The sequence below is a fragment of the Trichoderma ghanense genome, assembly GCF_004382785.1.
Source record: "Trichoderma ghanense strain CCMA-1212 chromosome Unknown scaffold_11, whole genome shotgun sequence".
Taxonomy (NCBI): Eukaryota; Fungi; Ascomycota; class Sordariomycetes; order Hypocreales; family Hypocreaceae; genus Trichoderma; species Trichoderma ghanense.
In genome coordinates this window covers 904,697-931,617 of record NW_027395674.1, presented here as the reverse complement: position 1 = coordinate 931,617, position 26,921 = coordinate 904,697, and the positions used below count along the sequence as shown (strand labels likewise).

General features: G+C 50.6%; 9 protein-coding genes across 9 annotated transcripts; 3 read left to right on the top strand and 6 right to left on the bottom strand.

The window, feature by feature from the left end:
- Window positions 1–425: 425 nt before the first annotated feature.
- CCMA1212_008327 (uncharacterized protein) lies at window positions 426–2,477 on the bottom strand (the record flags this gene model as incomplete). The annotated part of the gene is made up of 8 exons (XM_073705464.1): window positions 426–632; window positions 680–918; window positions 1,032–1,098; window positions 1,156–1,366; window positions 1,422–1,587; window positions 1,643–1,905; window positions 1,990–2,162; window positions 2,229–2,477. 8 exons carry the CDS (start codon window positions 2,475–2,477, stop codon window positions 426–428), a joined length of 1,575 nt encoding a protein of 524 aa, XP_073556308.1.
- Window positions 2,478–3,120: 643 nt separating this feature from the next.
- Window positions 3,121–4,848, top strand: CCMA1212_008325 (uncharacterized protein; the record flags this gene model as incomplete). The annotated part of the gene is made up of 7 exons (XM_073705463.1): window positions 3,121–3,294; window positions 3,367–3,458; window positions 3,527–3,776; window positions 3,831–3,959; window positions 4,013–4,049; window positions 4,099–4,217; window positions 4,279–4,848. 7 exons carry the CDS (start codon window positions 3,121–3,123, stop codon window positions 4,846–4,848), a joined length of 1,371 nt encoding a protein of 456 aa, XP_073556306.1.
- Window positions 4,849–5,011: 163 nt separating this feature from the next.
- Window positions 5,012–7,052, bottom strand: CCMA1212_008324 (Filamentous growth regulator 27; the record flags this gene model as incomplete). The annotated part of the gene is made up of 2 exons (XM_073705462.1): window positions 5,012–6,950; window positions 7,000–7,052. The coding sequence occupies 2 exons, from the start codon at window positions 7,050–7,052 to the stop codon at window positions 5,012–5,014; spliced, it is 1,992 nt and encodes a 663-aa protein (XP_073556307.1).
- Window positions 7,053–8,211: 1,159 nt separating this feature from the next.
- CCMA1212_008323 (uncharacterized protein) lies at window positions 8,212–11,108 on the bottom strand (the record flags this gene model as incomplete). Its single annotated transcript, XM_073705461.1, has 6 exons — window positions 8,212–8,358; window positions 8,423–8,510; window positions 9,002–9,572; window positions 9,632–9,868; window positions 9,923–9,963; window positions 10,015–11,108. The coding sequence occupies 6 exons, from the start codon at window positions 11,106–11,108 to the stop codon at window positions 8,212–8,214; spliced, it is 2,178 nt and encodes a 725-aa protein (XP_073556304.1).
- A 1,573-nt stretch (window positions 11,109–12,681) lies between these two features.
- Window positions 12,682–14,626, top strand: CCMA1212_008322 (uncharacterized protein; the record flags this gene model as incomplete). Its single annotated transcript, XM_073705460.1, has 6 exons — window positions 12,682–12,980; window positions 13,037–13,090; window positions 13,157–13,319; window positions 13,380–13,506; window positions 13,563–14,371; window positions 14,431–14,626. The coding sequence occupies exons 1-6, from the start codon at window positions 12,701–12,703 to the stop codon at window positions 14,624–14,626; spliced, it is 1,629 nt and encodes a 542-aa protein (XP_073556305.1). The 5' UTR covers window positions 12,682–12,700.
- A 994-nt stretch (window positions 14,627–15,620) lies between these two features.
- Window positions 15,621–17,029, bottom strand: CCMA1212_008321 (uncharacterized protein; the record flags this gene model as incomplete). The annotated part of the gene is made up of 6 exons (XM_073705459.1): window positions 15,621–15,953; window positions 16,210–16,253; window positions 16,296–16,692; window positions 16,739–16,776; window positions 16,837–16,943; window positions 17,022–17,029. 6 exons carry the CDS (start codon window positions 17,027–17,029, stop codon window positions 15,621–15,623), a joined length of 927 nt encoding a protein of 308 aa, XP_073556302.1.
- Window positions 17,030–17,445: 416 nt separating this feature from the next.
- CCMA1212_008320 (uncharacterized protein) lies at window positions 17,446–19,393 on the bottom strand (the record flags this gene model as incomplete). The annotated part of the gene is made up of 3 exons (XM_073705458.1): window positions 17,446–17,750; window positions 17,810–19,255; window positions 19,315–19,393. 3 exons carry the CDS (start codon window positions 19,391–19,393, stop codon window positions 17,446–17,448), a joined length of 1,830 nt encoding a protein of 609 aa, XP_073556303.1.
- Window positions 19,394–24,292: 4,899 nt separating this feature from the next.
- CCMA1212_008319 (NmrA-like family domain-containing protein) lies at window positions 24,293–25,376 on the top strand (the record flags this gene model as incomplete). Its single annotated transcript, XM_073705457.1, has 2 exons — window positions 24,293–24,704; window positions 24,775–25,376. 2 exons carry the CDS (start codon window positions 24,293–24,295, stop codon window positions 25,374–25,376), a joined length of 1,014 nt encoding a protein of 337 aa, XP_073556103.1.
- A 374-nt stretch (window positions 25,377–25,750) lies between these two features.
- CCMA1212_008318 (uncharacterized protein) lies at window positions 25,751–26,336 on the bottom strand (the record flags this gene model as incomplete). The annotated part of the gene is made up of 3 exons (XM_073705456.1): window positions 25,751–25,953; window positions 26,014–26,059; window positions 26,193–26,336. Coding segments are annotated over 3 exons (393 nt in total), but the record flags the coding sequence as incomplete, so codon positions are not given.
- Between the last annotated feature and the right edge of the window lie 585 nt (window positions 26,337–26,921).

The window sequence follows — 26,921 nt, the reverse complement described above, 5'->3', positions numbered from 1 at the left end:
TTCAGGAACTAAATCATTCTGACCTCGAGTTACGATACCCTCTTTAGCATTGTGGCTTTGTAGACTTCATGCTTAACGCTGGCCGGCATGTCTTTTGTGGCTGGGTAACTCGTCGCTTCCCATTGAATACTTACCTAGGTAAAATGACGAAAGTGTTTATTGGATGGCAACCACACTAGCATTTGCTGAATGGACAAAACACAGCTTTTTCATGGGGCAAAGCAGCAGCCGAGTACTGTGAAGGGGGGAGCGGGTTCAATAATATGTAGCTGAGTTACATTCATGTTTATGAAGTCTATCAACGCGATGATGTCTCCGGTAACATACCTACGCTGAGAAATTGGGTATGCATAGCTACAAAACGTATCGGCTGGGCAAGTCAAGTTAGCCTCCTAACCTAACATATGAGAGAGCCCGACGTATACTTACAACTTGAGATTCTCTCTGTCTGTCAGATCAAGTTGGTTATTATCAACCACACGAGTCACTGTGGTCCCGTCTTCATTCATGGTTTCAATAATGCCATTGTCAACGACGAGGCTTTCAGCTTCAAGTTTGTCGCGGCGCTTATTTTCGCGATGCAGATATAGGCGAAGAATAATGATGATGATGGATGGGAGGATGGCAGCGACCTACAGACGATTAGCGGATTCAGAACACAGCTGGACACCACACGTACGATGAGCAGGATTATCCAGGTTGGCTTGTATCGAGGTCTCCAGCGTGGCTCGAACAGCTGAGGAGATATAATGTTTCCCAGTCCGTATCCAATATGGTAGAGAGCAATGACCGTCGTCTTCTTAGTATGTCCAGCGGAGGCATTTGCTGCCCATATCATGACAACGGCGTATGGGACGCCCGTCGTATACCGTAGCCACACGCCAGCAATTAGGCCCCAGCGATTCGACCAGGGGAGCGCTATATCATGACTATTAGTATACTTGGTGCTTGAAAGAGAAAAAGTGTTGCGTTAAGATCATCGCGTAGCTGGCATCCAAGATTGATGGGACGCAAATCGGTGATGGACTTACCTAACAGCAGTATGCTGGATATGATTGCAGGTACATAAGCAACTAGAGATATCCACGCGCGAGCGTTCTGGAAACTTGCTTAGATGGTAGCTGTAAATGAACATACTGGGTATTGAAGACCTACCCTGGTCCAGTGTAAGGCGATGGCGGCTGCCGAGAGTGTAAAGAATGCTATGACCCCGCTGACAGTACTGAGTAGCGTGGTCTGGAAGACCGTGAAGCCAAACGAGTTGATGATCAAGGAGGTCTGGTTGTTGATGCCATTGCCCATCTCTTGGGACCAAGCATGTAAAGCAAAAAGCCATGTTTTTGGGTCTTTGATGGCTTCAATAAACCTGCATTGGCCTGTTAGATGACGGAAGTATGGACACAAAATGACCTTTGCCTTACTGGTGCTTCTTGAACTGTTTCTGTTCGATGCCGGAATGATTGCCCTTGATCCGCAGAATCGCTTGCGCCCGTTCCTCGTAAGTCAAGAAGCTGGCATGGAGGGGGCTGTCAGGATAGTACAAGAATACTAAAAGACCAAAGATGATAGTAATGACACCAGTGATGACTATGAACTCTGTCAGCGGCTAGGGTGTATATAATGACCTGAGGGCGAGCATTACCCATAAGCCACTTCCACGGGTGAAATGACCCAGTCTTGATCCACAAGACACCGTATGATAAGAAGCCAGATGTAATGGGGCTGGAATTGCCGATAGACCACATGACAGACATCATGACGGCTTGTTCTTGATAGGTGAAGAACATGGACATGGACAGCAAGAACGCCGGCACTATGCAGGCTTCGCTGAGTCCGAGAAGAAACCGGACGACGAACAAAGATGCAAAATCATTGCATGGTATGTGCAGCAGCGTAATACCACCCCTGAGAATATCGGTGAAAGATTAGCCAATCGGGTTTTTGCCAGCGGCAATGACCTCTCGATAAAGTGAATCTGGATCTACAAACCAGACAATGAGATTTCCAGCCAGCCATTTCCCAACAGGAAACCGTTGGAGGGCCCAGTTCTGCGGCCACTCTGCCGCCATGTAACCGAAGTAGAAGATGGATGAAAGCCAATTGTATTGATTGGCATTCAGGTTTGCATCTTCCAAGATTCCAAGGATTGCCGAACTTCCGAGCTGTATGCAAGCATGTCACTTGTTAGCTGCATTGGAATTGAAAAGATTGCGAATCACTCAACGTACAGTTTGTTTATCGACGTACATCAGATGGTATCCGACGCAGAGAAAAGGCAAAATCCTCCAAAGCAGCTTATTGCGGATTCGTCGAGCTTCTTCTGGCGTTGGATCGGCCACCTGGACCTTGGAGAACAGCTTATAGCTCTCATCGGCAGAGCGGTCTGACAGCCTGGGGACATTCCATGGACTATCAATCTCCTCCTGGGACTCGGGTCGCGAGCTTGTTGTTTCGCCATACCCCATTTTGGTTGCCATGATTGCCACCAAGGAGTGATATTCTGGTGATGATGAACACAATCCTTCACTTGGTACTTGCTTCTTTTCAGTCTTTATCCAAGAACCAACTTGCTCAAAGACATCCATTATGGCGCCATAGATCAAACATCAATCGCCATCACTGATAACCATGCTCTTACGTTTCCCCAAAAAGCATAGATAGTTAACAGCTCTTGTCGTTCGTGCGGAGTCGTTATGCCATTGGGTATTCCGCAATCGGAACATCGTTATCACATAAAAGGAAGAGAGCTATCATGGCAACTTTGGAATCGATAGTAGGTCTGAAGTAAATATTCCTGATTTGTGATACCTGGCGGAGGGGCTTTTGCGTCATGGCCTGGGAGTTGACGTGCTTTTATGTGGCCTATCACAGGTCTTGATATCAAGTATATAACGCCCTAATCTGGTTAAAGTCTCACATGTCTTTTCTGCCATTGCATCGGTATCAACATCTCTCGAAATATCTCAATTCGCAATTACGAATGCCTATTTAAGTACCTAGCGCGTCGTGAGGTGAAGTCGACAAGCACTCACATCAGATAGAGAGTAGTGCCACAGTGACTGTCCACCATCAATCAGCAATTTGACCTTTGAGGGGCAAGGCGACTGGAAAGCTGGAGGTATGGATAGCAGCGAACGGCCACTTCGGGTCTTGATTGCTGGTGCGGGCATTGCAGGCTTGGCGACGGCGATTTCACTCACGCGAATCTCTGGCATTCCCGATCTTGATATCCAGCTATATGAGCAAGCCCCAGAGCTGCGGGAAATCGGAGCCAGCATTGCCCTGAGCCCTAACGTAAGCTCTGTGGAAGCAGATTGAATCGTGTAATCAGTGCTTCCAATCATCGTTTGCTGATCAAAATTACAGGGTTTACGAACGCTTGAGAAGCTTGGAGTAGACTCTGCCTTGAGCGACGAAGTCGGATTCAGAGGGCCAAGTGGCATACCGCATTTCTATAGGTAGGTTGGATCCTGTTCGATATAGACATCTCATGACACAAGATCATCTGACTATACGATGCAACAAGACATTGGAAGACAAACCAGGTGGTCTCGGTCGACACTTTCTCTCACGTCTCTGATTATCGCCATCAAACGACAAGATTTCACCGAGCCCACCTTCATGCTGCTTTGTTAGAGCACGTCCCAAAGGATCGGATACATCTCAACAAGAAGATCTCCCGCGCTAAAGCCGATGATGACGGGGTTGCTCTCTATTTCGAAGACGGGACCAGTGCTGAGGGAGATATCTTGCTTGGAGCAGACGGAATCCGATCGGTGAGCTACAACCTTCACGTAAACCATTGTCATTGCACTGACATAAGTCTCCAGCAAGTCAGAGGCTCCTTCTACCCCAATTATAAGCTGAGATTCAGCGGAAAAGTTTTCATGCGATCTACGTTTGACGCGTCTCTGGTTGAGGGCAAAGTTCCCGACTTGCCCGCCGACGCTGCTCACTGGGTAATATGCCTTTCACTTCCGATCACTCGTTAACTTTGCTAACCATCTACCAGTGGGGAACTAAAGATACATTCTTCTCATCAAGGCTTGGTAATGCTACTTCCTTGTCGCGTTGTAATAGGTGACTGACACTTCTCAGGCAAGGGCTTATACACAGTCGTCGGCGCCTACGATGACGGGCGCAGCGTCGAGGAATTGGAAAAGTCCATAACATGGGACCAAGCCGGTAATGTCCAGTTCTTAAGAGAGAGATACAAGGTATAGCCTTCCATGTAGCCATGTGTCATATCATAGCTCATAAAACTAACCGATTCGACAGGATTGGCACCCCGTTGTCAAGACATTAACCGAGCTGACGCCACACGCCCGCCTTTATCCCAACTACGCTGGTGATGCTCTTCCTTCGTGGGTTCCAGTTCCCCGCGTAACTCTTGTAGGTGATGCCGCGCACACGCACGGAGGCAGTTTCGCCGCAGGTGGATCGCTGGCTCTCGATGACTCCCTCGCCCTTGGACTGGCTTTCAAGCATGTCTTCTCATCCGGTGCAGCCATTGTACCATTTTCTCAAGGAAACATTAGGAAGGCATTGGGTTTGTACGATGAAACTCGAAGACCGCATACCGCTCGCTTGTTGAGCATCGTCCATGGCCTGATAAACCGGAAAGCGCCGACCTTTGCTACTCCTGAGGAAGAAGACGAGGCTCTCAGGGCCAGAATGAGGAACCGGCCTGATCTCCAGTGGCTATCTGAGCACGATGTGGAGAAGGCTTTCGCCCAGGTTGTTGCGGACTTTAAGAAGCAGGGGCTGAGTTCGGCAGAAGCGCCGAAGGCGCTGAGATCAGATCATCTACCAGAGGTCGCTTTCCGGGCTTCTGGAAGCAAGCTATAGCGACAACATTGAACCGTCAGAAGTGAAGCGGTACCAAAAAAAAATGAATCACAGCTAGATGTTACGGTTCATTTATTGGCCGGACGATAGCGCGGAAGGTAGATCCAGGCCTGGCATGGTTCTGTTTAGACAATGATGCGCTATTTCCCTCCATCCCACACTTCTACGCACTTTGATCTCCCTCAAGGCTTGCAAACTCCAACATGCTGCTCCCGACCATAGGAAGCAGTGCGCCACTATCGTACGCATCGAACCAAAGTGTCCTTGGGGACAAGAAACTCCCGATATCGCCGAGATTCTGAAGCGAAGGATTGCCGCCATCATCTTGCTGCATCATTGTGCCTCTGCTCTGCTCATCTCGATAATGTGCTTCATCCAGTTCCCCAAAGCTCGTCTTGTCATGGGCCAGAACACCGCTCCCTGTCGCCGATGGAGTCGGTTGGTTGACCGCTGCTGGCTCAGACGCCCAGAATCCCGACCACTGCGCCATGTTATTCCGAGATGTCTCATGAGTTGATTCGGTGTCTCTCACTGGCGGCTCCGCATCAACCCGGCCAAAGAGCCTTGAGATCAGATCGTTATTGTAATCCATCCTCTTCCGCTGTTGCAGCTCCAGGAATGTATCACATGCACTGATCAGCTTTTCCACGATACCTAAGTAACGCTTCGTCACTAGATCGTGCACACTGAACTTTTCCAGAATTCTACACGCTTCTCCAAGTTGCTTCCTTCTTAACGTCATGGATCCCTCTAGATCGCTAAAGAGAGAGAGTCCGATGATAAGCGCGGCCGCGAATGCTGAATTCACGACAAAGGGGAGCCTTTTTGGCGTCAAGTTGCTTTTTAAAAGCGGCTGCAAAAGGTCGACTGTGCGTACGGCCGAGTCGACACATGCTTGAGCGAGTATATTGCGTGAAGGAGATGGCGTAGATGTGTGATGGGACGAGTTGGGAGGTGTTGCAGTCTCGGGTGGCGATATTGAAGAGACGTAGTCGATGAGAAATGGCCGAGATAGCAACATGATAGTCCAATAGTATGCCTCTTTAAGGTGGATTAGTCCAATATTTGGTCCGATTTCCTTTCTTCTCGGTGTCTCATCGTGAGGTTGCGTGTCGATGCCTTCCGCACCCTGGCTGCTACTAAATCTGGCTGCCCAGCTGCGATGAAGCTCGCTGATCTTTGTCAGGCACTCTGTTGTGATCATTCGCTTCGCATACACCTCAGTCAAGATGTTCTCAAATATGAAGGATAAGTCGTTCATGGCTGAATAGTGCTCCTTCGATGAGGTGTCTCGAGTCTCCAGTGTGGCCGGAGGCCTACCGAGTGACGCGCTCATGAAGAGATCCAGAGTCCGGATACCTTTCCACAAACGTTCTCTCGTCATGTACTCAGCCTTATCATACAGTGCAGAAACATCTTCTCTGTGAAGGCCCAGCGCATAGGCGCCACGCACAGCTATGCCCAAGTACATGAAGGCAGCATTCCTGCGTGACTGGGCCAGGAGATACATGGCTATGAGAACATGACATTGAGTGGTGGCAATGCTAGGGTCGTCCATGAGGGTAGCCAGCGTCACATATCGTCCGTAGTTGAAGTGCTTGTCCGCTGTTTCGTCATAGTCTTCGGGACACGCCTGAGCACCGATGGCGAGTATCAGGGAATATGTGGCGCTGAGCGCGTCAACAGGTTGCTGGGAAAGACGCAGCCAGTCGAGGACGTTGTCGCAAATAGTCGTATCATCAAACAGTTCGAGAATGCAATGCGTAGCTTGTCGGTACCAGAGCACCAAAGACCTGGCCTCGTCCTCGGTTGGTTTTGGTGGCGGTGCCGTACCATTGTCGAGTATCATGTTGTGACCTTTGCTCGGACATGCCTCAACCATGTGATGGCGTAACGGATCATCGACGAAGATGCAATCGCCCACGTGCCTGCGAACAATCCGGCGGACATTCTGGAGGAAGCTGTGGTTTGCAGAGTCGCCGATGAACATGAAGGTACCTCTGTCATCCCTTATCAGCCTCGAAAAATGAGGGAACCGCAGTGCCATCTCATGCTGAGGGCCGTGAGACTGTCCATCGGTATGGCTTGATAGCGAACCATTCCTGGACTCAATGGTTGTAGATCGAGGGTCTGAACACTCGGACAACGGACTCGGCAGCGCCGAAGCCACATAGGAAGAGCGGCGAGGGGACCGAGGACTGCATTCTGAGACGGCTCCCCTCTCTATACAGCGTCGACATGGCTGTCTTCCGTCGCAGCGCTCCTTGCGCCGTTTGCAGTTTGTGCACGCCCTGGCACATCGCCGACGCTCACTATCTTTCACCTTTTTCGTGGGCATGCTGATGCTGTCTCACGTGTATTGGGGTGGTGTCGGATATGGACTGGTAGGAAGCCGACGTTTGGAGGTTGTCGATGGAGAATTGCCGATGCCTGCCAGATCCCACGGGCGGGAACCGGGAGAGATATCCGATTCAGGTTGTAGTTCGACCCCGAGGCAGATTCACTTTGGTGGAAGCTGTCTGGTTGGTTGACAGCGAGTGAACTGTATCTCTTGTTTGCCTTCGAACCTCATCTAAAGACCCCATAGGAGCATGCGCAAGATCGCTGGGATACGGCGCGAATATCACGACAACTTCGATTGCGAATCGTCCAGTGTCGGGATGCTTACATTAAGCTGACAATGCCATCGCCACCCCAATTTCCAGAAGAGACGCAGCTGTTCCAACCCTCGGGTACCGGGTCATGGGAAACAGCCCGTTAGCCGATACCGCCATCCTGCGACAGCTTCTCATTCGCCACGCTAAAAGGACGAAGGGAAAACAGGCGGAGCCGTTGCGGGGAATAACGCGGGGGCGCTTCACGGCAGTCTCATGCGGCTATCAAAGCTGATACTGGAACAAAGAGCTAGGCAGGGGACTAGTATTGGTGAGCTTGTGGCGAGCATGAAGAGGTTGGGGAAGGTCACCGAAGGCGATGCCCAGAGTGGTCATGGGAGTTGGATCCGTGGGAGTTAGTTTGTCGGATGCCCCGAGACTTGGTTGTAACTAATACATCGTCGTTGATTCGAGCGTGGGGTCACTCTGGAGACGTCTGTCACAGGGGTTCTGGGTTGATATACTTACCATAACTAGATGTGGATATGGGGTAGCTAAACAGTAGCACGACACAACACTCAACGGGGGGGTTACATGTTTTGACGTCGATCCAGATAGCATTCGGTGTAATGACAGTGCCTATTCAATGGATGTTGAATCCTTTCACTTTCCCCGAGCAAGTATATGTCAATGCAGAAGCCAACATTGAACCCACATGCTTTCTGGCTGCCGCGCTGGGCTACATGACCCTTTGATCAAAGAGAATACCTTATTTCTTAGTGTTAGACTGGTTGCCAGAGTTGCCACCATAACCACTTCCAGAGTTGGTGCCCTGAGAGGTATTATGGTTACGATCCGCCGCCGACTGTGCGCGAGCAGAGAAGCCGCTGGATGACATGTCTTTGCCCCCCTTGGCCTGATGTAGTTGAAATATTAGTATCCGAATTACAGAGAACGAGGAGTACTTGCGTTAGCCATACCTGCGTGCTCTGAATGTGCGAGGCAGCGCTCTTGGTCATTTCGTTCTTCGTCATCTCGAAGGCTTGAGATACGTCTGTGTTGGGATATCTATTCGTGTAATGATGAATGTGGTTTGAAAGTGATGTTAAAGACCGACGAGAAGAAGAACATATTAATGGGAATTGGGACGAATTTATAGTAGCTCAACCATACATGAAAACACGGCGAGAGTACGTCGTGGAACTGGTGCTACGCCGTATTCCATTTTTGCACAAGAATAATATAGAGTTGATCACAGCAAAGAGCGGGCACCAATCGCCCAGTGCTGTAGCAGCTCACTGTTCGTTGTGAAACCTACGAATACGATGTTACGATGTTGTTTTGTGAGGTATAGAAGTACCAAAGAGTCTGTGACCCCAAACTGAGTGATACAGTTGCGTTCTGAACTGCTCGTCAAGATAGATGACGTATATCATTGGACATTCTATGGCTTTCTACCTGTCTGTACCCGAGCCTATTGCTGTTGGACCCTCATGAAACCTCCGAAGAAGCGGCTGACTGCAGCAGTATCCTCCATTGGACCAACATAAGACACGTACTGATCCGGTCGAACAATAACAATGCAACCGCTGTGCGGAATGCCCAAAGCCTCGTAAATGTTCCCAAAGCCTTCATGGTACGAAGCATCATCGACATATATTTTGTTGTAGTCCCAGCCATCAACCTCGTCATGGGGGCGGAACACCTCTGGGAAGTCAAAGATGGATACGCTGGTTCGAGGAGCATTGTGAATAAGGAGGACTTCAAACACTTCGTCGTACTTGGCGCCATCAGGGGTATAGAGGCGTAAGAAGGCGTCCTGGGCGCCGAAATCCCGGGCCAGTCTCTCAAGCTTGCCTCGCTGCTCGTTGTCGTTGATGTTCCCAGAAAAAACAATGATTCGCCACCGGCCGTTGCTGGGAAGGAGTTCTTGGAGGTGCCAGGGACGAGCATCGGCTTGGTTGAGGACTTTGTGGCTTGGGATTCTCATGCCAACCGTTATGCCACGGCATAGAGACTCGTCAGAGATGACCTTGTCTCGAGCATCGGCGACGGATACGTCTATCCCGTTCCCCAGCTCTTCATTGCTGCCCGCTTTCGCAACAAGCAGGCTGGCGCCGTAGTTTACAGCTACGAGATAGCTAAGTCAGTACTACGCCAACCAGGGGGGGTATAGAGGGCTTCCGTACCAATGCCGCTAGCAAACATATGGCCTTTCAAGAATGCTGCTTTGAACTCCTCCATGCTTATACCCTCTGCATCCATGACGTCTTTGGCGGGCCGGCCTGAAAAGAGCCTGGAGAATTTGTGGTCAAACGCAATGAGCTCCTGAGCAATGCCACGCCTCTCTGACTCGTATGTTTTGAGAAGAGATCGCTTGGCATGACCCTTGACAACGCTGGCAATCTTCCAGCCGAGATTGAAGGCTGGCAAATGTTAGCGCTGCACGCTCTGTTCGCGGTCAATCTCCTTCCACTTACTATCCTGCATGCTCACATTCATTCCCTGGCCTGCTTTGGGACTATGAACAAATATCAGCTCTGCTTCGGCGTTATGCTAAACTGTGTCTTACCTGTGAGTGTGCACAGCATCGCCTGCGAGAAACACACGCTCATGCGCTGAGAAAGATGTGCCGACACGCTGACCTATCTGGTACGCGGTCCACCAGTCCAGTTTCCGGTAGGTGATCTTGTACGGTGCCATTATCCTCTGTGCAGACTCCAGAATGACCTGAGGATTTATCTTGGACCTGTCCGCTCTCGAGGCGGTGTCTCCTGTCTTTTCCGTTGTCGTCAGTTGGATGTAAAGCCGAACAAGCTTGTTCTCCCTCGGTATAATCATGACGCTTCCGTTGTTGGCAGAATGAATAGCGCATCTCATTCTGATGTCTGGAAAGTCGGTAATCGGTACAATATCCAGGACGCCCCAGACGTAGTCGGTCGAGTCTCCCTCGAGCTTCAGGCCGAGCTGGTTGCGCGTCCACGAGTGTGCCCCATCTGCACCGATGAGATACTTTGCATGAACAATTTCTTCGCTATTCGCCTTGCCATGGAGCTTTGACAGTTCCAGCAGATCTTGCGTATCGTCCTTGGCAAGGTTGCTGCGAAAGAGCCCATCTTGGACTGTCTGGCCGTTTACAGACGTCGAAGACTGGCTTGGAGTAGCTTCTTCTTCAGTGAGATGTCTCAGAGTAACAGTGATCGGATATGCAGCGTCATCTTCCACCAGCGATTCGTCAATCTTGAGACTAGACGGCATCACCCCCCTCTCGACGCGAATGTCACTAGCCTCTGCGATGGCATCGAGGAAGAATCTCTCAATCCGACCCTGATGCAAAACCACTTGGTGGAAGCGGCTGATACCCGGTATCGTGTCTGGAATGCGGTCGCTTCGTCTGATGACTCCATTTTCGTCGGGATTCCAGAGGCAAATCTCGAGCATGTGGTTTGCTTCGCGCCATGCTCTATGCCCAATGCCCAGCGAGTCGAGGATCTCGAGGGTGCGGCATTGAAGGCCGTCTGCCTGTCCGTTGAATATCTTTGTTCCTCGCTTGTCGACTATGCGTGCGTTGATGCCACATTTGGCCATCCAGGTCGCCATCATCAGCCCAGCTGGCCCGCTTCCAACGATGAGAACATCGACATTGCTTTCTGAAATGGCTGACATTGCGTTTACGGCGTTGCGCGGTGGTTGTGTAGAAAGGAGAGATGAAGGTGATGATGATTTTCTGCAATTGAAAGGGCTGTGTCTTGTAGGTCCTAATTATACATAGCGATCAACCACCAAGTCCGGCCTCTCCTCCCATGTCTTTCGTGACTCGTCCTTCCGCTCATCCCTTGAGCTATACCCAGATGCTGCACTTCGCCCAATCTGGTGACTTGAATGTTCTGAAAGAAGTTGTAAGCAATCGCCATACGTGGACGCCCCAGCTGTGGTAGCGAAAGCCCACGTAGACCATTCCTGACCTTCAAACTTCATCGGATCTTGCAAAAGCCATCGGAACACAGGTAGATAATCTGGTTCTCCTTCCCCGCATTACCCCGCTTCCGATGATCAAGATCCGCCCTCATGAATCTGCATCATATGATTATGGAATCTTGAAAACGCATATGCTTAAATGACATGAAGACGCTGATCTAGCATCTCTGCCTAAACTCCGTACTAGGGCAGCTAAAGAGTCGAGGCAACATGCTTTCGGGACCCATGATCGGGAAATCCTCGAGCTGCAACGGCAACCCGGTTGCCGACCCCATAGGAAATGGGGGTCAGCTATTGTCGGCGTCCTCAGGGGGGAATAAGTGAAGAATCACCGAGATTCTACTGTGTAATTTCGGCGCTTAAATGCACAGGAATACTGCTGTCGGAGCCAAGCTTGCCATGAGAGCATCAACGACGACAAAACTTTTCCGACTGCACAGCCAGATTCATCATCCAACCTCTGTTGCTGACATTTGCCAAAGCAGCCATTTACCTGCTGGCCGTCCATGATTGGCCAACTCTTTTCAATAGTCTGTTGAGTCACTGCTGGCCGAGTTGTTGAACAGTTCCCGAATCGAAGACCATTTTTATACATGTACAAAACCTCTCCCCCAGCCGAACGGCGGTAGAAAAGGCGGGACTAGGGCAATCTCCATGCGGGGAAACAAGCTTCAGGACTGGAGTCTCTCCCACATGAAGCATGAACCTTGGGGAAAACAGAGCGGTAAGATTCTGCGCTAACAGGAGACAAAACCTGGGGGCGGATCAGCATGACACTTGTAGGACTCGAAAAGACGCGTAGCCGTTGGCGCATGGAACTATCTGCGGAGTAGGGACGGGACAAGGGACGGAGTACTCCAGAAGGAGGTTAGATGCGATGCCCTATTGCCGACTGGCGAATTGCGAGTACTATGTATGGGTGAAGTCGGAGAATATGGCAAGTGACGCGGGAGACGGGCTCCTGGGCCTTCGCGTGTTAGCCATCCATTTGTCTACGCCACTAGTATACCATCCATGGGCAAACGCAACCCTCTTTGTGAGGACACTAGACACGCCATTGGATTAACAAGTCTTGCATCTACAAGGTTGCTAATCACGTTTCAGCGCCTTGCTCATTGGCCAGCTCACGGCGGAAAGGTGGTATTTCTGGAAAAGATGTGCCTTTGCTCTCCGTCATTGCTATATAAAGAATTTCTCAGAGCCGACTTAATTGCTATCCATGTCGCATCCCTCTGCTCTCCTTCACACCTGATTTGCATAGTCTCTTGATCTTGCCCATCATGGTCGAGGTAACACGAGAGCGCACCCTCCAGGACATCGAAAATGAGCTCGACATTACCATTTACCCGGGGACAGAGGTGATGGTGGACGTCGGAACGCATCACTTCATCAAGTCCGGCAGTGGCGATGGAGAGGCTCGCGTTCTCGTCCCTCAACCTTCCGATGATCCTCTAGATCCCTTGAACTGGACGTACTTCTGGAAGCTCACGACCATCATTTGTGCCAGCTTTGTTTCGATTAGTCAAAATCTCGGTCCGCTCGCTAACGCCCCTTTGTTCGGTTCGTCTCTCATGAGCGAATACTTTGTGGGTTTCTGTTTAAGCTAATAATCTCAGGGCTGTACGTGGAGGAATGGAACATAAGCCTGGCAGACGCCGTGCAAACGACAGGTGAACACCAAATCCTATCACGACGAACGATCGGTTCAACAACGCGGTACTAATAGCGAACGTTAGCCGTAACGATCCTGGTCCTCGGCTTCAGCAATTTAGTATGGATTCCGATTTCGACATGCTTCGGCCGACGACCAGCCCTCATCTTCAGCACGCTGGTCTGTACGATTTCTTCGATCTGGAGAGTACGCGCAACCAGCTACAATTCCTTCCTCGGAGCATCAGCGTAAGAGTTTACCACCGTCACGGTTCGACTTGAGACAGATCTCAAGCTGACCATGCATAGTCTCAATGGATTCGGTGCGGGCCCTTGCGAAAGTCTCATGCCCCAGATAATAGCCGACATTATCTTCCTTCACGATCGCGGCAAATACCAGACATTATACTTTGCCATCTACTTTGGGTCCCTTTCAGTCAGTGATCCAAACTGGCCCATACCCAAGAGAATTTGCTGACAGACTCCCTCAAGCTCGGTCCTGTTATAGCTGGCAGCATGGCAGAGCGATTCGGATGGAGATCCTTCTGGTGGTTCAACACGGGGCTCCTCATCTTCACCCTCATCCTCAACATCGCGCTGCTTCCGGAGACCCGATTTGCCCGAAAGACACACCCCAAGCCAACGTCTGAATCATGCCCCTCTGTCGAGGAACCTGAGACCAAGAGCAGCTCTGTCATCGATCACTCAGAGAATGCCTCTCGGCAGCCACAGGATCCATGGCTCTCGCGCGGACGCCCTTCAGTGAAGCAATTCCTTCCGTGGGGTCCATACCAGGGGAGTATCCTGCAAGAACTATGGCTTCCGTGGTATCTTCATGCCTTTCCGATCGTCGAGTTTGCCGCCTTTATCGTGTCCTTCTCAGCTTCCGGCTTCTTAGTAGCCAACTTGACTCAGCAACAATTCTTTGGCGAGCCTCCTTACAACTTCACAACGCAAGAAGTAGGGTTTACCAATTTCGCCATTTTCACGGGTAGCATGATCGGATTGCTGACATCCGGTCCGTTGTCTGACTGGGTTGCGAATTACTTCACCAAGCGAAACAGGGGCATTCGGGAGCCGGAGATGAGGCTAATCACCATGGTCCCTTATACCTTGGGCATGATTATTGGTCTTACCGTGGTCGGTGTGGGCTACACCCGGCTGTGGTCATGGAAAGTGATTGTCATTATTGGTTACACCTTGCTGGGCATGCAAGTGACAAGCTTGCCGAGCATTGCGTCAACATACGCAATTGACAGCTACAAACCAGCCACGGGGGCAATCTTTATTACAATCACAATGTGAGTAACCGCCCCTTTCGCTGCGTGATGCTCGTTTTTGTGGCTAACCCGCAACAAAGTAATAAGAACCTATGGGGCTACGGCGTCGGCAAATTCATCACGCCATGGACGTTGGAGGCAGGGTATCTCGTGCCGGTTATGACACTCATGGCATTGATCACACTCATTTGCACTTTTGGCATTTTGTTCTGGTACCGCGGGAAGTATTTTCGTGGCCTAACGAGGAATTCTTTCCTACATCAGCTGGATAGTTAGAACGCATAGGACGCATAATGAGCGTGAGCTGATCTCCATAGGAATCATTGTAATTGAGAGGATTTACACGCTTTGCACTCGAGACTGGCGAACTGACTTAAGACTGGCGAGCTTACCAGGACGTTGTTTAATCTCAAAGTTTCATTGACTCGGGAAATATTGTAAACATCCTATCATACATGCAACTCCTCCCAGTCAGTCCGTCGACAGTTAGAGTAAAACTCCCCCCCTGGTGGAAAGAAAATTAAAGTTGAACCTCGTAGTGCCAGTAACAATTCCCATAGTATTCTTAATCTGAGGATAATGATATGTCTCCATAGTCTTCGTATCTTTCTGGCTACAGAGCTTCAGCTGCACCAAGATTTCGGCCACCGCGGCATACAGCATGCACAAATTGCCGTCTTCAATCTTGACGGCAATTCCAACTGCGCCCTCTGCTCCAAGACTCTTCGTCTGCTCAGATCCACGCATTCCAACGGCGTAGCAACCATCGGCACCGACCTTGCCAATGACGGAGCCACCAAGAGCACTCATTAAAAGAGTACAGAAGCGGCCCTCACCGCCAACCATCTCGGGCATTTCGCGACATGACATTGAATATCCTCCCCATAAGCAGCATTCTGGGCGTAAGTGGATTGTCGTGGGCTACTGCGTCTGATGCCTCGGCGAACGAAGCATAGACCTTGGCCAGGTAAGACAGAGGAAACGCAGGAGCCGGCATGTTGCAGCCGTCAAGCCCCCATTGAACTTCTTTCTCGCTCAACCCAGCTACTTCTTCAACGACTCTCTTGACTCTGGCTTGGATTGGATGCGTCAGAAGATGGTAATGGTCTGCGGAGGCACCAATGGCTTTGGCTCCAGCCAGCATACCCGCATGTTTGCCAGAACAATTGTTATAGACTGCAGTTGGCTCGAAGTCCCGCTTGATCCATTTGTTGTTGATTGCCGGATTTATTGAAGGGTGGCCACCACACCGTAACTGATCCTCCGTATGCTACGATTTAGCAAGCATCCGCAGAGCCCGCTCAATATGCCGGTCCTCGCTGCTATGCGAGGCATACATGAGAGCCAGATCACCATCGTCAAAAGCATAATGCTCGAGGGTGCCAGTCTCTGCAACCGCTAGTGCTTGAACTGATTTGGCTGCAGAGCGCAGAAGAGTTATTCGAGATGGATCGCCGAGGGAAAAGAGAAGCGTGCCGGTTGAATCAACGACTGCGGCGTGGACAAGGTGCCTGTTTTCGATGATTCCGTTCCTGTCGATGATGCCGTTCCTGTCGATGATGACATGGCTGTCCTTATGAGTGTGTACAGTTATTCTGAGCCTCTACGCAAACGGAGAGAAGATGTCACGACTTGAAGACGCAGATGTAAGAGCCTTTGGCAACGATGAAGCAAGGGCCAGACAGAATGAGGAGGCCCACATGTTGAGAGGGCGTGGCACTAACATCCAAAATGAAGTGATTAAGGTAAAGCGTACAGTTTTCCGACTTGTTTTGGACGGATGTAACCTGTGATAAACTGACTGTATCTTCTTCTGTAGCCAGTAGGGATTCAACAAGCGGTACCGTGAAGACACAAACAGCCTTGAGCTCATGGACTTCTGCCATGGAATCTGGCACAGTAACTGGTCTCGTCCCATGGTTCTCTCAATTCTTCAACATTTTACATGCCTCCGCCGTCTTGATCCAGTCCCCCAACGACGGCCAAAGGCAGTGACGAGAGCTTTTACTTCTCCAGAACTTCCTCCAGGAAACTCCACCAGAAACACTCTGCGTAGTAATCACGAGCCTCATGCATGTAGTCATTGATGTGCTGCGCAAATGCTCTTTGAGATCTTCAGGCAGTTCCACTCCTGGTCGGACACCCATCGTAGACAGAAACGAGCCACCACCGTGAGCCGCCAATATGGCTGCGATCTTGGGTTGGTCCTCAGAATAACCAGCGGCGGCAAACACAGCATTCAACGACCCCAGCAAAGAAGCTTCGGAGACGACTTCATCTGAGGTGCGGTCCAGGAAATGCTCGACACCGAATCGTGTCGCAAGCTCCTCGTGGCGAGGCCGCTGGTAGTATTAGCGAAGATGCGGTCTCCAGCCTTTGAATGATCACGCCGGGGCCAGTATTCTCGACAATACCGGAGGCGGGGACTATCGTTTCTCTTTTAGCAAGTTATCGTGCAGCGGCACGGGGAATTATGGTAGGCTTACGGCCAATAATGGTTGGATAGCGAAGAAGAATGGGAATGATGCCCTCTTGGACTTCCCAGTCCCCAAGTCGGACCGCTATGGCTCTGACCTGTATAACAGTCAATATGCTACAGAATGTTTTTTATATTTTACTTGCAGGATGCCGGACCAACCTGCATCACTCACAATATGCTGACATGGCTTACATCTCCATTCGCCAAATTGAACGGGGAAACGAGCATGATATCATTTCAGCATGCTCGGGTATTCTCCTGCTCGACAGGACAGCACAAGGCATATATCAACGAGCGGCAAGCCACATCATTCGAAATAGCAGATGCACCAATAACCTCTGCCGATTCTCATTATTGAAAACAGCATCATCATGATATGCGATATTTTATCGTCGTGGCGCGACATCGCGCGGACTATATTTTTGGCCTGTTATATCCCCTTCAATAACCACATCGCTGAAATTCATCGTAAGTACAAACCATAATATGTATGCAGGATATCAATCATTTTACAAGCACAATTCTATAACAATTCCCCTTTCCAAACGTAAGCTCGCCCGTACATCAAGCTCGCCCATCCATGAATATATGCACGTATTTTTCTAAGTTGAGCTCCTCAAGCGGAAGCAGTGACAGAGGCGAAGTGGGGAGCGTTGATGAAGAGACCCATGAGGACACCGCCGAGGGTGCCAGCAACGGGGATGGTCATGATCCACGAAAAGAGCAAGAGGCCGACTCGCTGGAAGTTGACGGCCTTGAGGGTGCCGTTGCAGAGACCGACACCGACGGTGGCACCGGTGATGCACATGGAGGTAGAGACGGGCAGGGAGTACTGGGAGAAGACGAGGACGGTGATGGCGGCGCCCATTTCCATGGAGCAACCACGAGAAGGCGAGTGGTAGGTGATCTTGTTACCCATGACTATCGACATGGTTAGTAATTAGACGACGTAAACCTTTCACTATGAGAATGTTTCTTACCCTTCATGATGTTGTAACCATAGGTGCAGAGACCGATGGAGATCATGCCAGACAGGACGGCCAGCTGCCAGACGGGTACAGGGGCCTTGGCGGCGGCAGCGTTGCCAGTCTTCCAGGCAGAGTAGATGACAGCCCATGGGCCGACAGAGTTACCGATATCGTTGGCACCGTGGGCGAAAGAGGCAGTGCAGGCGGTCAGGACTTGGATAAAGGAGTAGGTATGCTCGACCTCGTTGGGGAACTTCTGAGCGTGGGCGTAAACACGCTTCATGCGGTCGCCGTCGGGAGTACCCTCCGTACCGGTCTGGGCAGCATGGATGTCGTAATAGAGACCGTAGAGGAGGCCAGCAACGATCATGGCGGGAATACGGATAGCAAGGATCTTGATGTTACTCCACTCGTAAATCTCACCAGGGCCCATGGGGTTGTCGCGGAGAGTGCGCATAGCCCAGCCGATAGGACCCCGTCTGGCGTACAGTCTGGCGTTGAACCTCTTCTGTGTCTCGGCCATGAGATCGGAGTAGGTGGGCTTGTTGGCCTCGACAGCGGACAGGCTCTTCTCAGCAGGGGCAGTAGTGACGTCGGCATCGCCCTTCTTGAGGCCCTCGCCGGCTTCAAGAGACTCATCGACAGAGTGGCCGGAGGAGTGCTCGTCCTTGTGCTCCTGTACAACGGCGTAGTCGGGCACAGAGGCAGACTCAGCATCGGCAGGTGCAGGGCGGTTCCACAGAAGAGGCCCGAGGAGGAACATCCACCACTTGATGGTGTAGTCCTTCTTCAAGATCTTGGCACGGGCAAAGGGGACGAAGAAGATGGCGGACAGCAGGCAGACACCACCGCCAGTGCCCATGGTGACGGCGGCAATATACCAACCGGGCTTCTTGGCCAGACCGAGAGAGGGAGAGCCCTTGTAGACGATAGACAGCGTGCAGATGGTGCCGGCGATGAGGAAGAAAAAGGGAGAGGTGTAGACGGCCCAGGGCGCCGGGTTCTTGCGGACATGGACGACGAAGCGGATCAGCAGGAAGATGCTGGCCGCGAAACCAGCAGCAATGGCGGGAGCCATTCCCAGACCAGCAAAGATGGCACCGAGACCCTTGCCGTCGTTCCATCCCCACTGGACCTTCGAGGCTCCGACAGTGGCAACACCGACGCCAGCGACAGCTGAGATCAAGGAGTAGGTAGATGAAACGTGGGCGGAGTGACGGGTGCACCACATGACCCAGGAGGAGGCGGCGGCAAGGGCGCAGGTGAAGGCGAGCATCTGGACGCCGGCGTTGCCCTGGAAGGCGGAGTTGGGGATGATGCCGTTCTTGATGGTATCGGCGGTTCGAGCACCGACAGTGATGGCGCCGAGCATCTCGAAGATGGTGCCGAAGATCATGGCCTGTCGGTAGGAAATGGATCTGGAGGAGACACTGGTGGCCCAGGAGTTGGCAACATCGTCTAGACGAGTCTCCGTCAGCTGTCTGTTGAGCAGATGTCGAGATGGACTAGGAACTTACTGGCTCCGTTGTTGTAGGCATCCAGCATGGCAAACAGAGTGCCAATGGCAAATACGTAGTCATACTCGTGGAGCACCATTTTGGCGGACGTGCTTGCAGCAACCCCAAGCTGTATGAAAAGGAGACCCTGCAGATATTGAGAAGGGGATACTGGAGAGAACAACCAGAGAAGAATATCAACAGACAGGTCGTACAGGGTCCTTCTTAAATATAATATCCCATGGATGTTGTTGTTATTAGTACACCTCACTGTCGAGGCGTACAAGTATCGCACACGTGCGTGTTACCGGGTCCCCTGGCGCCAGGCCACAAGAGTGAGAGAGCGTTCATCAAGAAGATCCAGACGCTGTCTTCGGTCCAGGTCCCATCGTTATCCGCCGTGGCGTGGTCGTTCCCCATAGCCACGGTCGTATTATCTAGACAGCGCTGGGAAATCGAGAGGCAACCATGGAGCAGAAGTATTGTCGTCCTTTCCCCCTTGGGATACCGACGTCGTCAATGCACACCTTTGGGAAAAAGAATAGATCAGTCTGTGGCAACAACTATCGACTAGGCCTGAAGCAACAGCCGTCTGATGGAGAGTCGAGTAGCCAAGAGGTCGTAGAACCTTGCAAAGTTCCAAGCTCTAACGCGGCCAGCACCAGGCATGCACAATGGCATGGCAAGCCTCGTGTGGCCTTCTCCCTATCAGGTCGCTCGGAAAATACACGTGGGTTTGTCGACGGCCCTCAGCGGTAGATCGATGCGGCCCCCAGACTCTGGCTGAGGACGGGGATCCACCGGCTGAAGAGGGCCTGCTGCGGCCAAGAGATGCCCGAACCAGCCATGACGCCCGCCGGTCTTTACTCTTATTCTAATATCTGCCTCAAAGCTGGGCCGACAGTGTCGCGTGAGCAGCCTGAGCAATGCGGTCTCTGCGGGAAAAAAAGGCGCCATTAGCTGCTCGAGAAAATGGAAGGTGAGAGGAGAACTCGAGCATCTCTGAACCGCCTCGGCTTCTGATAAGCACTCTTTTCTGTTTGTCTGTCATCGACAACCAAGACCAACACTATCGGGGATCAGAAAGAGGGCAATACAGTACGACTATCCCCAAAGCAGCGCGCGTCCCTCGATCACGACAGAGCACGTGCCTGGGACCTGGAAGGACAAGCCTTCATCTACAGGCTTTGCCAAGCCTGGCAAGACCCCGAGTTAAACCGCAATAAGGTTGATGCAGCCATAGGCTCGGTGGATAGAGTTATCACTTAAGCTTGGCATCGAATCCAACGCTAAGGTAGCTGATGTAGGGGGGACCCTTTTGGCTTCCAATTCAAAGGGGGGGGTGGGACAGTGTCTGTTAGTGGGCGTCCTTTCTGTAATGTTGCAACCTGGAAAGCAGTACGATGTCCACAAATTCAAGGCCTTCATACGAATCCTCAGTGATACGACGGCTGCTCCATTTGTCGGCTTGAATTCATCAAAGCGGATTCAGGAATCGAGATGAAGCCTCATCCGTGGCGCCTAGTCGATACTAGCAACAGCCCCGGTGGCATGAAGCCTTCTCCCGTCCAATACTATTTGATCACCTCCATACCGCGACGTCTCCCGCCCAGTAACATTCCGGACCAGTCACTGTACGACATTCCACACGCCACCCATGCACACGTGCGGCGCCTCGGTGTCCGGAAAACGATCAACGTGCGACTTGCTGCTCCATCTCGCCGCATCAGGCCCAATATTCGACGGTCGACTCGCCCACAGCCTCGGTGTCTCTGGCCTGCCTTCGGTTCGTCTTCTGGTCTTGGCAGAATTGCAGCTGAAGGGGCATGGAGGGGAGGCAAACAAGAAGCCACCCCATTTTCTAGGCCCTCGGGAAGAAGAAGGGGCCAAAAATTGAGGCATCCAAGACGGACTAGTCCTCCAGATTCGCGTTCTCCGTACTCCGTACGAAGGGATCGGCCCACTCCCAAGCATCTTCAGCCACTCGAACTAGTCAGCCTGCGCTTGTGCGGTAAGCTTATCGCAGTCGCTGCTTCATGCACGTGTCCCCTCGTTGCAAAGATCGATACCCATTTTCTGTGGAGTTGAGGCGTTGATGATGGACTCTCGTTTGTTTGCTCAATAGCTACGAGCGCCTGTTACGGTATTATCACCAAATTGCCGCATAATTCTCTTCAAATGCTCGCCTCCAACCTTCTTGTTTGCCACCGTTCGTTTTTTTTTGACGTTTAATTGCATCTAGAACTACACCCACTGCTTTTTCTTCCCCCTCGGTGTTGTTTGCTATTAACACGGCCCGACAATACGATTGACGTTATAGTTATACACGGCTCATGACTGCTTTACTGCAGCGGTTACAGAGTTTTCACGCGAGCGCCTTGTTTTGTTCGTCATGCTTCAGAGGCCCAAACTGGAGTCTTTGCGATTCGTTTGACTAGGAGAGCAAGGACAGAATGTGAAAGTGGTTGATGCTCACAAACAAGCTGAAGAAGATTCGCAGGAGCCAGGGGGGGCAGCCAACACCCCATTCATACCAACCGCCATCTTATTTCAGTAATCCTATTCACGAGAATACTCCAGTGCTAGAACATCAGTATCCCTATTGGAGAGTTACCCTGTAGAAATTGGAATTCTTAATGCTTTCCTTGAGGTACGTAAGCAGAAACGGCCATATTATTCAGGGATCTCAGGCATTTGCATTTAGAATGAGAAAAAAGACCCATCGAGAGTGTCTGCAATATGTGCCTGTCCATCGGTGATGACAAGATTTTATCACGGAAATCTCTTCCCTGGCGGATCAAGAGTCGCATCATCTCCAGAGGGGCAAGAAATGAGGCCCCGTCCGCTTGGCTTACATCAATTCTCAAGGGTATGGAGAAGGCCAAATTATTACTCTTCTTTACCCGAGCTTTTAAAGCTCCTTTTGCCTTTCAGCTTACATCAGATGGCGATAGGGACGCCCTAGCTTAAGATTTTACCTTACCCTACCCTAGTCGTTCCTTGTCGAGATGTGCCACGGCCGCTGCACTTTTTTGTATGTAAACTAGCGCAAGAAGGTCATTGGTGATGTGGACATTACGTGATTGTAGGTCATCAGTTGTGAAGTCATAGGCTGAAGATACTGTCCTTGTGTTGTGAGCGATGTATATCGGCAAGTGGTTGATGTCAGCCAAGTGGTGGCCCAGCGATCACGACGGAATAGGCCGAGTTTGCACAGAACAGAGACATTTGTTTCCATAGAACGATGATGGTGCTGGAGCGACTGAAAGCGTATGTAAGCCACGGTAAAAGAGGGCAACTTACTTGCTGCTTCTACTGGTAAATAGACAGCACCTTGCTTGTATGTGTACCTTGTTTCGGTACTTGACATCACGTCGTCACGAAAGACCTCAGCAAGCAACGAAGCGAAATTTTGCAGTGTACGTGGAAACGTTTTTGTCTCCGCAAGGGATGCTTTTATGGCGTGTTGGATCGAGTTCTGTCTTCTCAGTAGCAGACGAGCTTTGCAAAGATTCCAAGCTCCGCCTTCCGCATGCGCAAAGCAATTGTTTGGCAAGTCTCGAGTCACATATATCTAAATCACTACCAGTCGCCCGCACATATTCGGAGACCAAGAGTCCTTTTGACTTGGCAGGCTTGAAACAGCCCACGATGGGAAGGCCATTTCCCCGTAGATATAATTTTGCTTCAATTGGACACAAGATTGATCGGTTTGGGGCCCTAAATAATCGCCACTGATGACTTTCCGGTGATTTTATCTTCTGATCGCAAGTATGGCAACCGCGTGTCATGCTCCTTTTCGAAATTCTAAAAAAAAAGCGAGCCTGGAATTTATCAATTGGCAAAGAGCTCAAGAAAGGAGTCAGCCCTTGTCGCCATCTCCTTCACGTCAAAGTATGTTGTTAAGTCTGTAGTTCTTATATTAATAACCGCGCTTTCTTTTGGTGCCTTCCATGGTGACGGCGTATGCCTACGTAAACGTGGTGTAACCATTACTGGTCCATTCAAGCAGAAAGATTGCCTATATGGCCACCATGCATTGACTGGCGTCAAGTGGTCCTCTAGAATTGGTAGTGAACGAGGCATTGCTCCTGTTTCCTAAGCTGCTAGGAGCAGTGGCTATGACATCAGTAGACAGTCAGGGCATGGCATCCGTTCGCGGAGATATAGCACATACACTTAGGGCTACGATACGCATGGCATAGGGGGCGAAAATGCTTGAGTTCCCGAATCTTGCCGCAGTCCTTGAAGCCTGCGGAGAGGAGCTCGACCCCTAGCCTTGAATCCAGATTTGCGTGGATTGCCTAAAGTCCCTGCCTAAAAGACCGTTTACCACAAATGGGATAAAGTACCCTGGCCCAAGATAAGGCTTTTCTAATCAAGTGAAGCTACTTAAAATCATCTGCCGACCAATGTAACGCTACTCGCTTCCTTTCTATACTCCAGTAGACGACATGCAACCGTCACGGAAAAAGTTGCCTGTAAACCTGAATCTCGATTCAGCCTGCTCTAGGTCTTGCTTATTGATAAAACCGCCTTTGAAAGAGAGGAAAGGAATTTCAGGTGTTTCAGTGCATCACAGGGTATATTCAGATACTAGCGTGAGAGGCGCCAACGTCTTCAACGCTGTATCCTTTGGTCTGCTCTAGACTGATGATTGCGTAGTTGGGCTATTGCCTGTGCCTTGAGCGTTACAAATCTCCGAGCAGTTCCCTATCTGGTAGTGTGATCAATAATCACCTACATACACATCATGTTCCATTTGAAAATTCCAAGTGCTAGTCGGATATATGACATGATGAAGAATCAACAGGGGCAGAAAGTCGATTCATGAACAGGTTAAAAGCAGATCCGAGCTTTGGGTATATAAAGAAGGGAACAATCGAGTCTCAAATAAAACATCTCAACGAAAAAAAAAACACTACAACTCAACCATCTTCCCAATCCTTTGAAATCATCTGCTAGTTTGGACGACTGTTGAGCATCAACGTACTTCACCATGTCCAAAGTCATTCTCATCTTGGGCGGAGCCGGAGCCCAAAACTCCGCCGTGGCCCGCGAGCTAGCCAAGAACGACTCCTTCCAAGTCAAGCTCCTTTCCCGACTTGCCAAGTCAGAGGACAATGTCTCTCTTGCGAGCAATCCTCGTATCACGGTGATCGAAGGAAATTGCTATGACGAAGACACTCTCGTCTCAGCCTTTGAAGGCGTCAATGCCGTTTTTGTAAACACCAACGGGTTTGCCATTGGCGAAAAGGCAGAGATCTTCTGGGGTATTCGCATGTATGAGATTGCCTACTGGGCCGGTGTCGAACACTTTGTTTACAGCTCTCTGCCGTATGTGTCGAAGAAGTCTGGCTTCAACCCCAAGTACCGCGTTCCATTTGCCGATGGCAAGGCCAAGGTTGTCGGTAAGTGCCCCAAGAAGACAGTATCTGTTTCGCCCTTCTTGAAGAATCCTTATTAAAGACATCATTTTAGACTATCTGAAGGCTCAGCCCACGGACAAAATGAACTGGAGTGCGATCGAAAGCGGTCCCTATCCCGAAGCTCACCTTGCTACATGGTCTCCCAAGAAAGATGAGAACGGTGTCTACGTCTTCCGCATGCCGATCGAGGCTGATGGCGCCATGGCAATGGTTGGACTGGCCGACTTTGCTTGGTATGCCCGCTACATATTTGAATACCCCAAGGAGTTCGAAGCCGACCTACTCAGCGTGGGGATCGACCACGTAAGTGGCAATGCCATCGCCGCGGCATTCACCGAAGTCACGGGAGAGGCCGCTCGATTCGAGCCGCTCCCACTCTCGGAGGTGGCCAAGATGTGGCCTGATACCAAAATTGGCCTGGCTGGATCCCCAGGCTATGATGACCCGACGCTCAAGACGATGGCTGGCCAATTTGTCCCGTGGTTCACCATTTGGCAAGAGAGCGGTGGCAACAAGGGGCTTTGGACGAAGGACTATGCTCGATTGGACAAGATCTATTCTGGCCGTATGAAGACCATCGAAGAGTGGATGCGGTCGGTTGGCTACTCTACGGAAGGCTACCCCAGTGCCCTCAAGTCCGGACTTTTCAGCTAAGCGGGAGAAGCCGGAAGGGGTTACGTGTAGCTCACATCGCATATATCGCTTATGCTTTCTGTGTCACTTATATCATCAATGATACGACAAATTGTCATCTTAGTAATATGTATCTTCAACATCCTCCCACGAGTTTGCGATCTTGCGTCTCCCCATTGGTGATTAGAAGATTCATACCGTAGGTATTCATATTGGACTATTGCAAATGTCATAGTTCTTGTGGTTACTTCTCTAAGTTCACATGATCCGGTATGCCTGAGGTGTTCAAATAATTTGATTCGAATATCGTCTAGCGCACTATCTCGATCCATTGGGTACTATTGGCAAAGGTTGTCAAAGCACATGAATCGTCCAAGCTTTGATCTACCTCATTCTCATGTTTTGGAAAACGCAAGCTGCTGATCAACAAGGGCCTTGGTAGTGTCCTCCATAGCAGTCCACTCCATTCTGAGACACTTATCCGTCGCATCCACATCCACATAGTCAACGTTGGCTCCTCCTGAGGGTCGAAGCGAATATCCAAAGAGGGATAATTCGCCTTGACGAAGTTTGCAAACTGCTTCCAAGTGTAAGCGGACTAATGGTTTCGAGGATTACAGAAGCATGACCTTGATATAGAAAGGGTTACGCATGATACCATCCACGGGCATCAGAGACAAAATCGACGAAACAATGGCAACTTTCTAGATGGTATGTTCCTTCGCTGAAGACTCAAGACTCGCCAAGGTTCCCTGCACCACAGGAGCGAGAAAGTCTCTTTGAAGGTCGGTGCCTCTGTCAACCATTGCTCCAGCCAAGGTGAAACACAAAGTTTACTCCCTTCAAGGTATCTTGATACGCTGAAGGCTGCGACATGTCCGGCACAATGACGAACTCGATTTCTGCTTGCTTCTCCGGTATCACCGTAGAGTCGCCTTGAGACTGGGCAAGAAATTCCGGGCTCTGCGTCAACGGTCGTATCTGCGGAATATGTTGTTGCCCACATCAATTCAGAGATTGCTATTTGCAGCTCCCATCTCATGTCTAGTATCATATTTGTGGCAGGTTTCGGTGCACAGGGCTGGATTAGTGAACAGGTTGGCAACATCGTAGATATCGACTTTGGGGGGCCCCAAGTTGAGGCGAGTCTTTCCGGAGACGCTGATCGAAGAGCTAATGAACTACGTGATTGGACACTTCAGTTGAAATAGTAGGAACGGGGAGATTGACTTTCGCGCTGCATCTGGTGAGCAGTTTTGGCGAGCGACTCCATCCATGGTGGTTCATCACTCTCCTGTCCTGCCAATGATTCCAAACTGCTCGTTTTACTCTTCACCTTGTCTTCATAGAGTGCACTCATATGAAATCGCAATACGACAGACAACGCGCTCAATGCAGCTGAGAGACTCGACTCAATCACGCAGTCCGGATAAGCGCGGCACATTGTCAGTACTCTCATGCCCGTAGACTTATGCCGTGACTCCCAAAGGCCATGAGGCATGCAATTATATTCTGTTTAATCTCAATTCATACCAGTTACCATGTAAAGCTCTCTTGATAATAGTC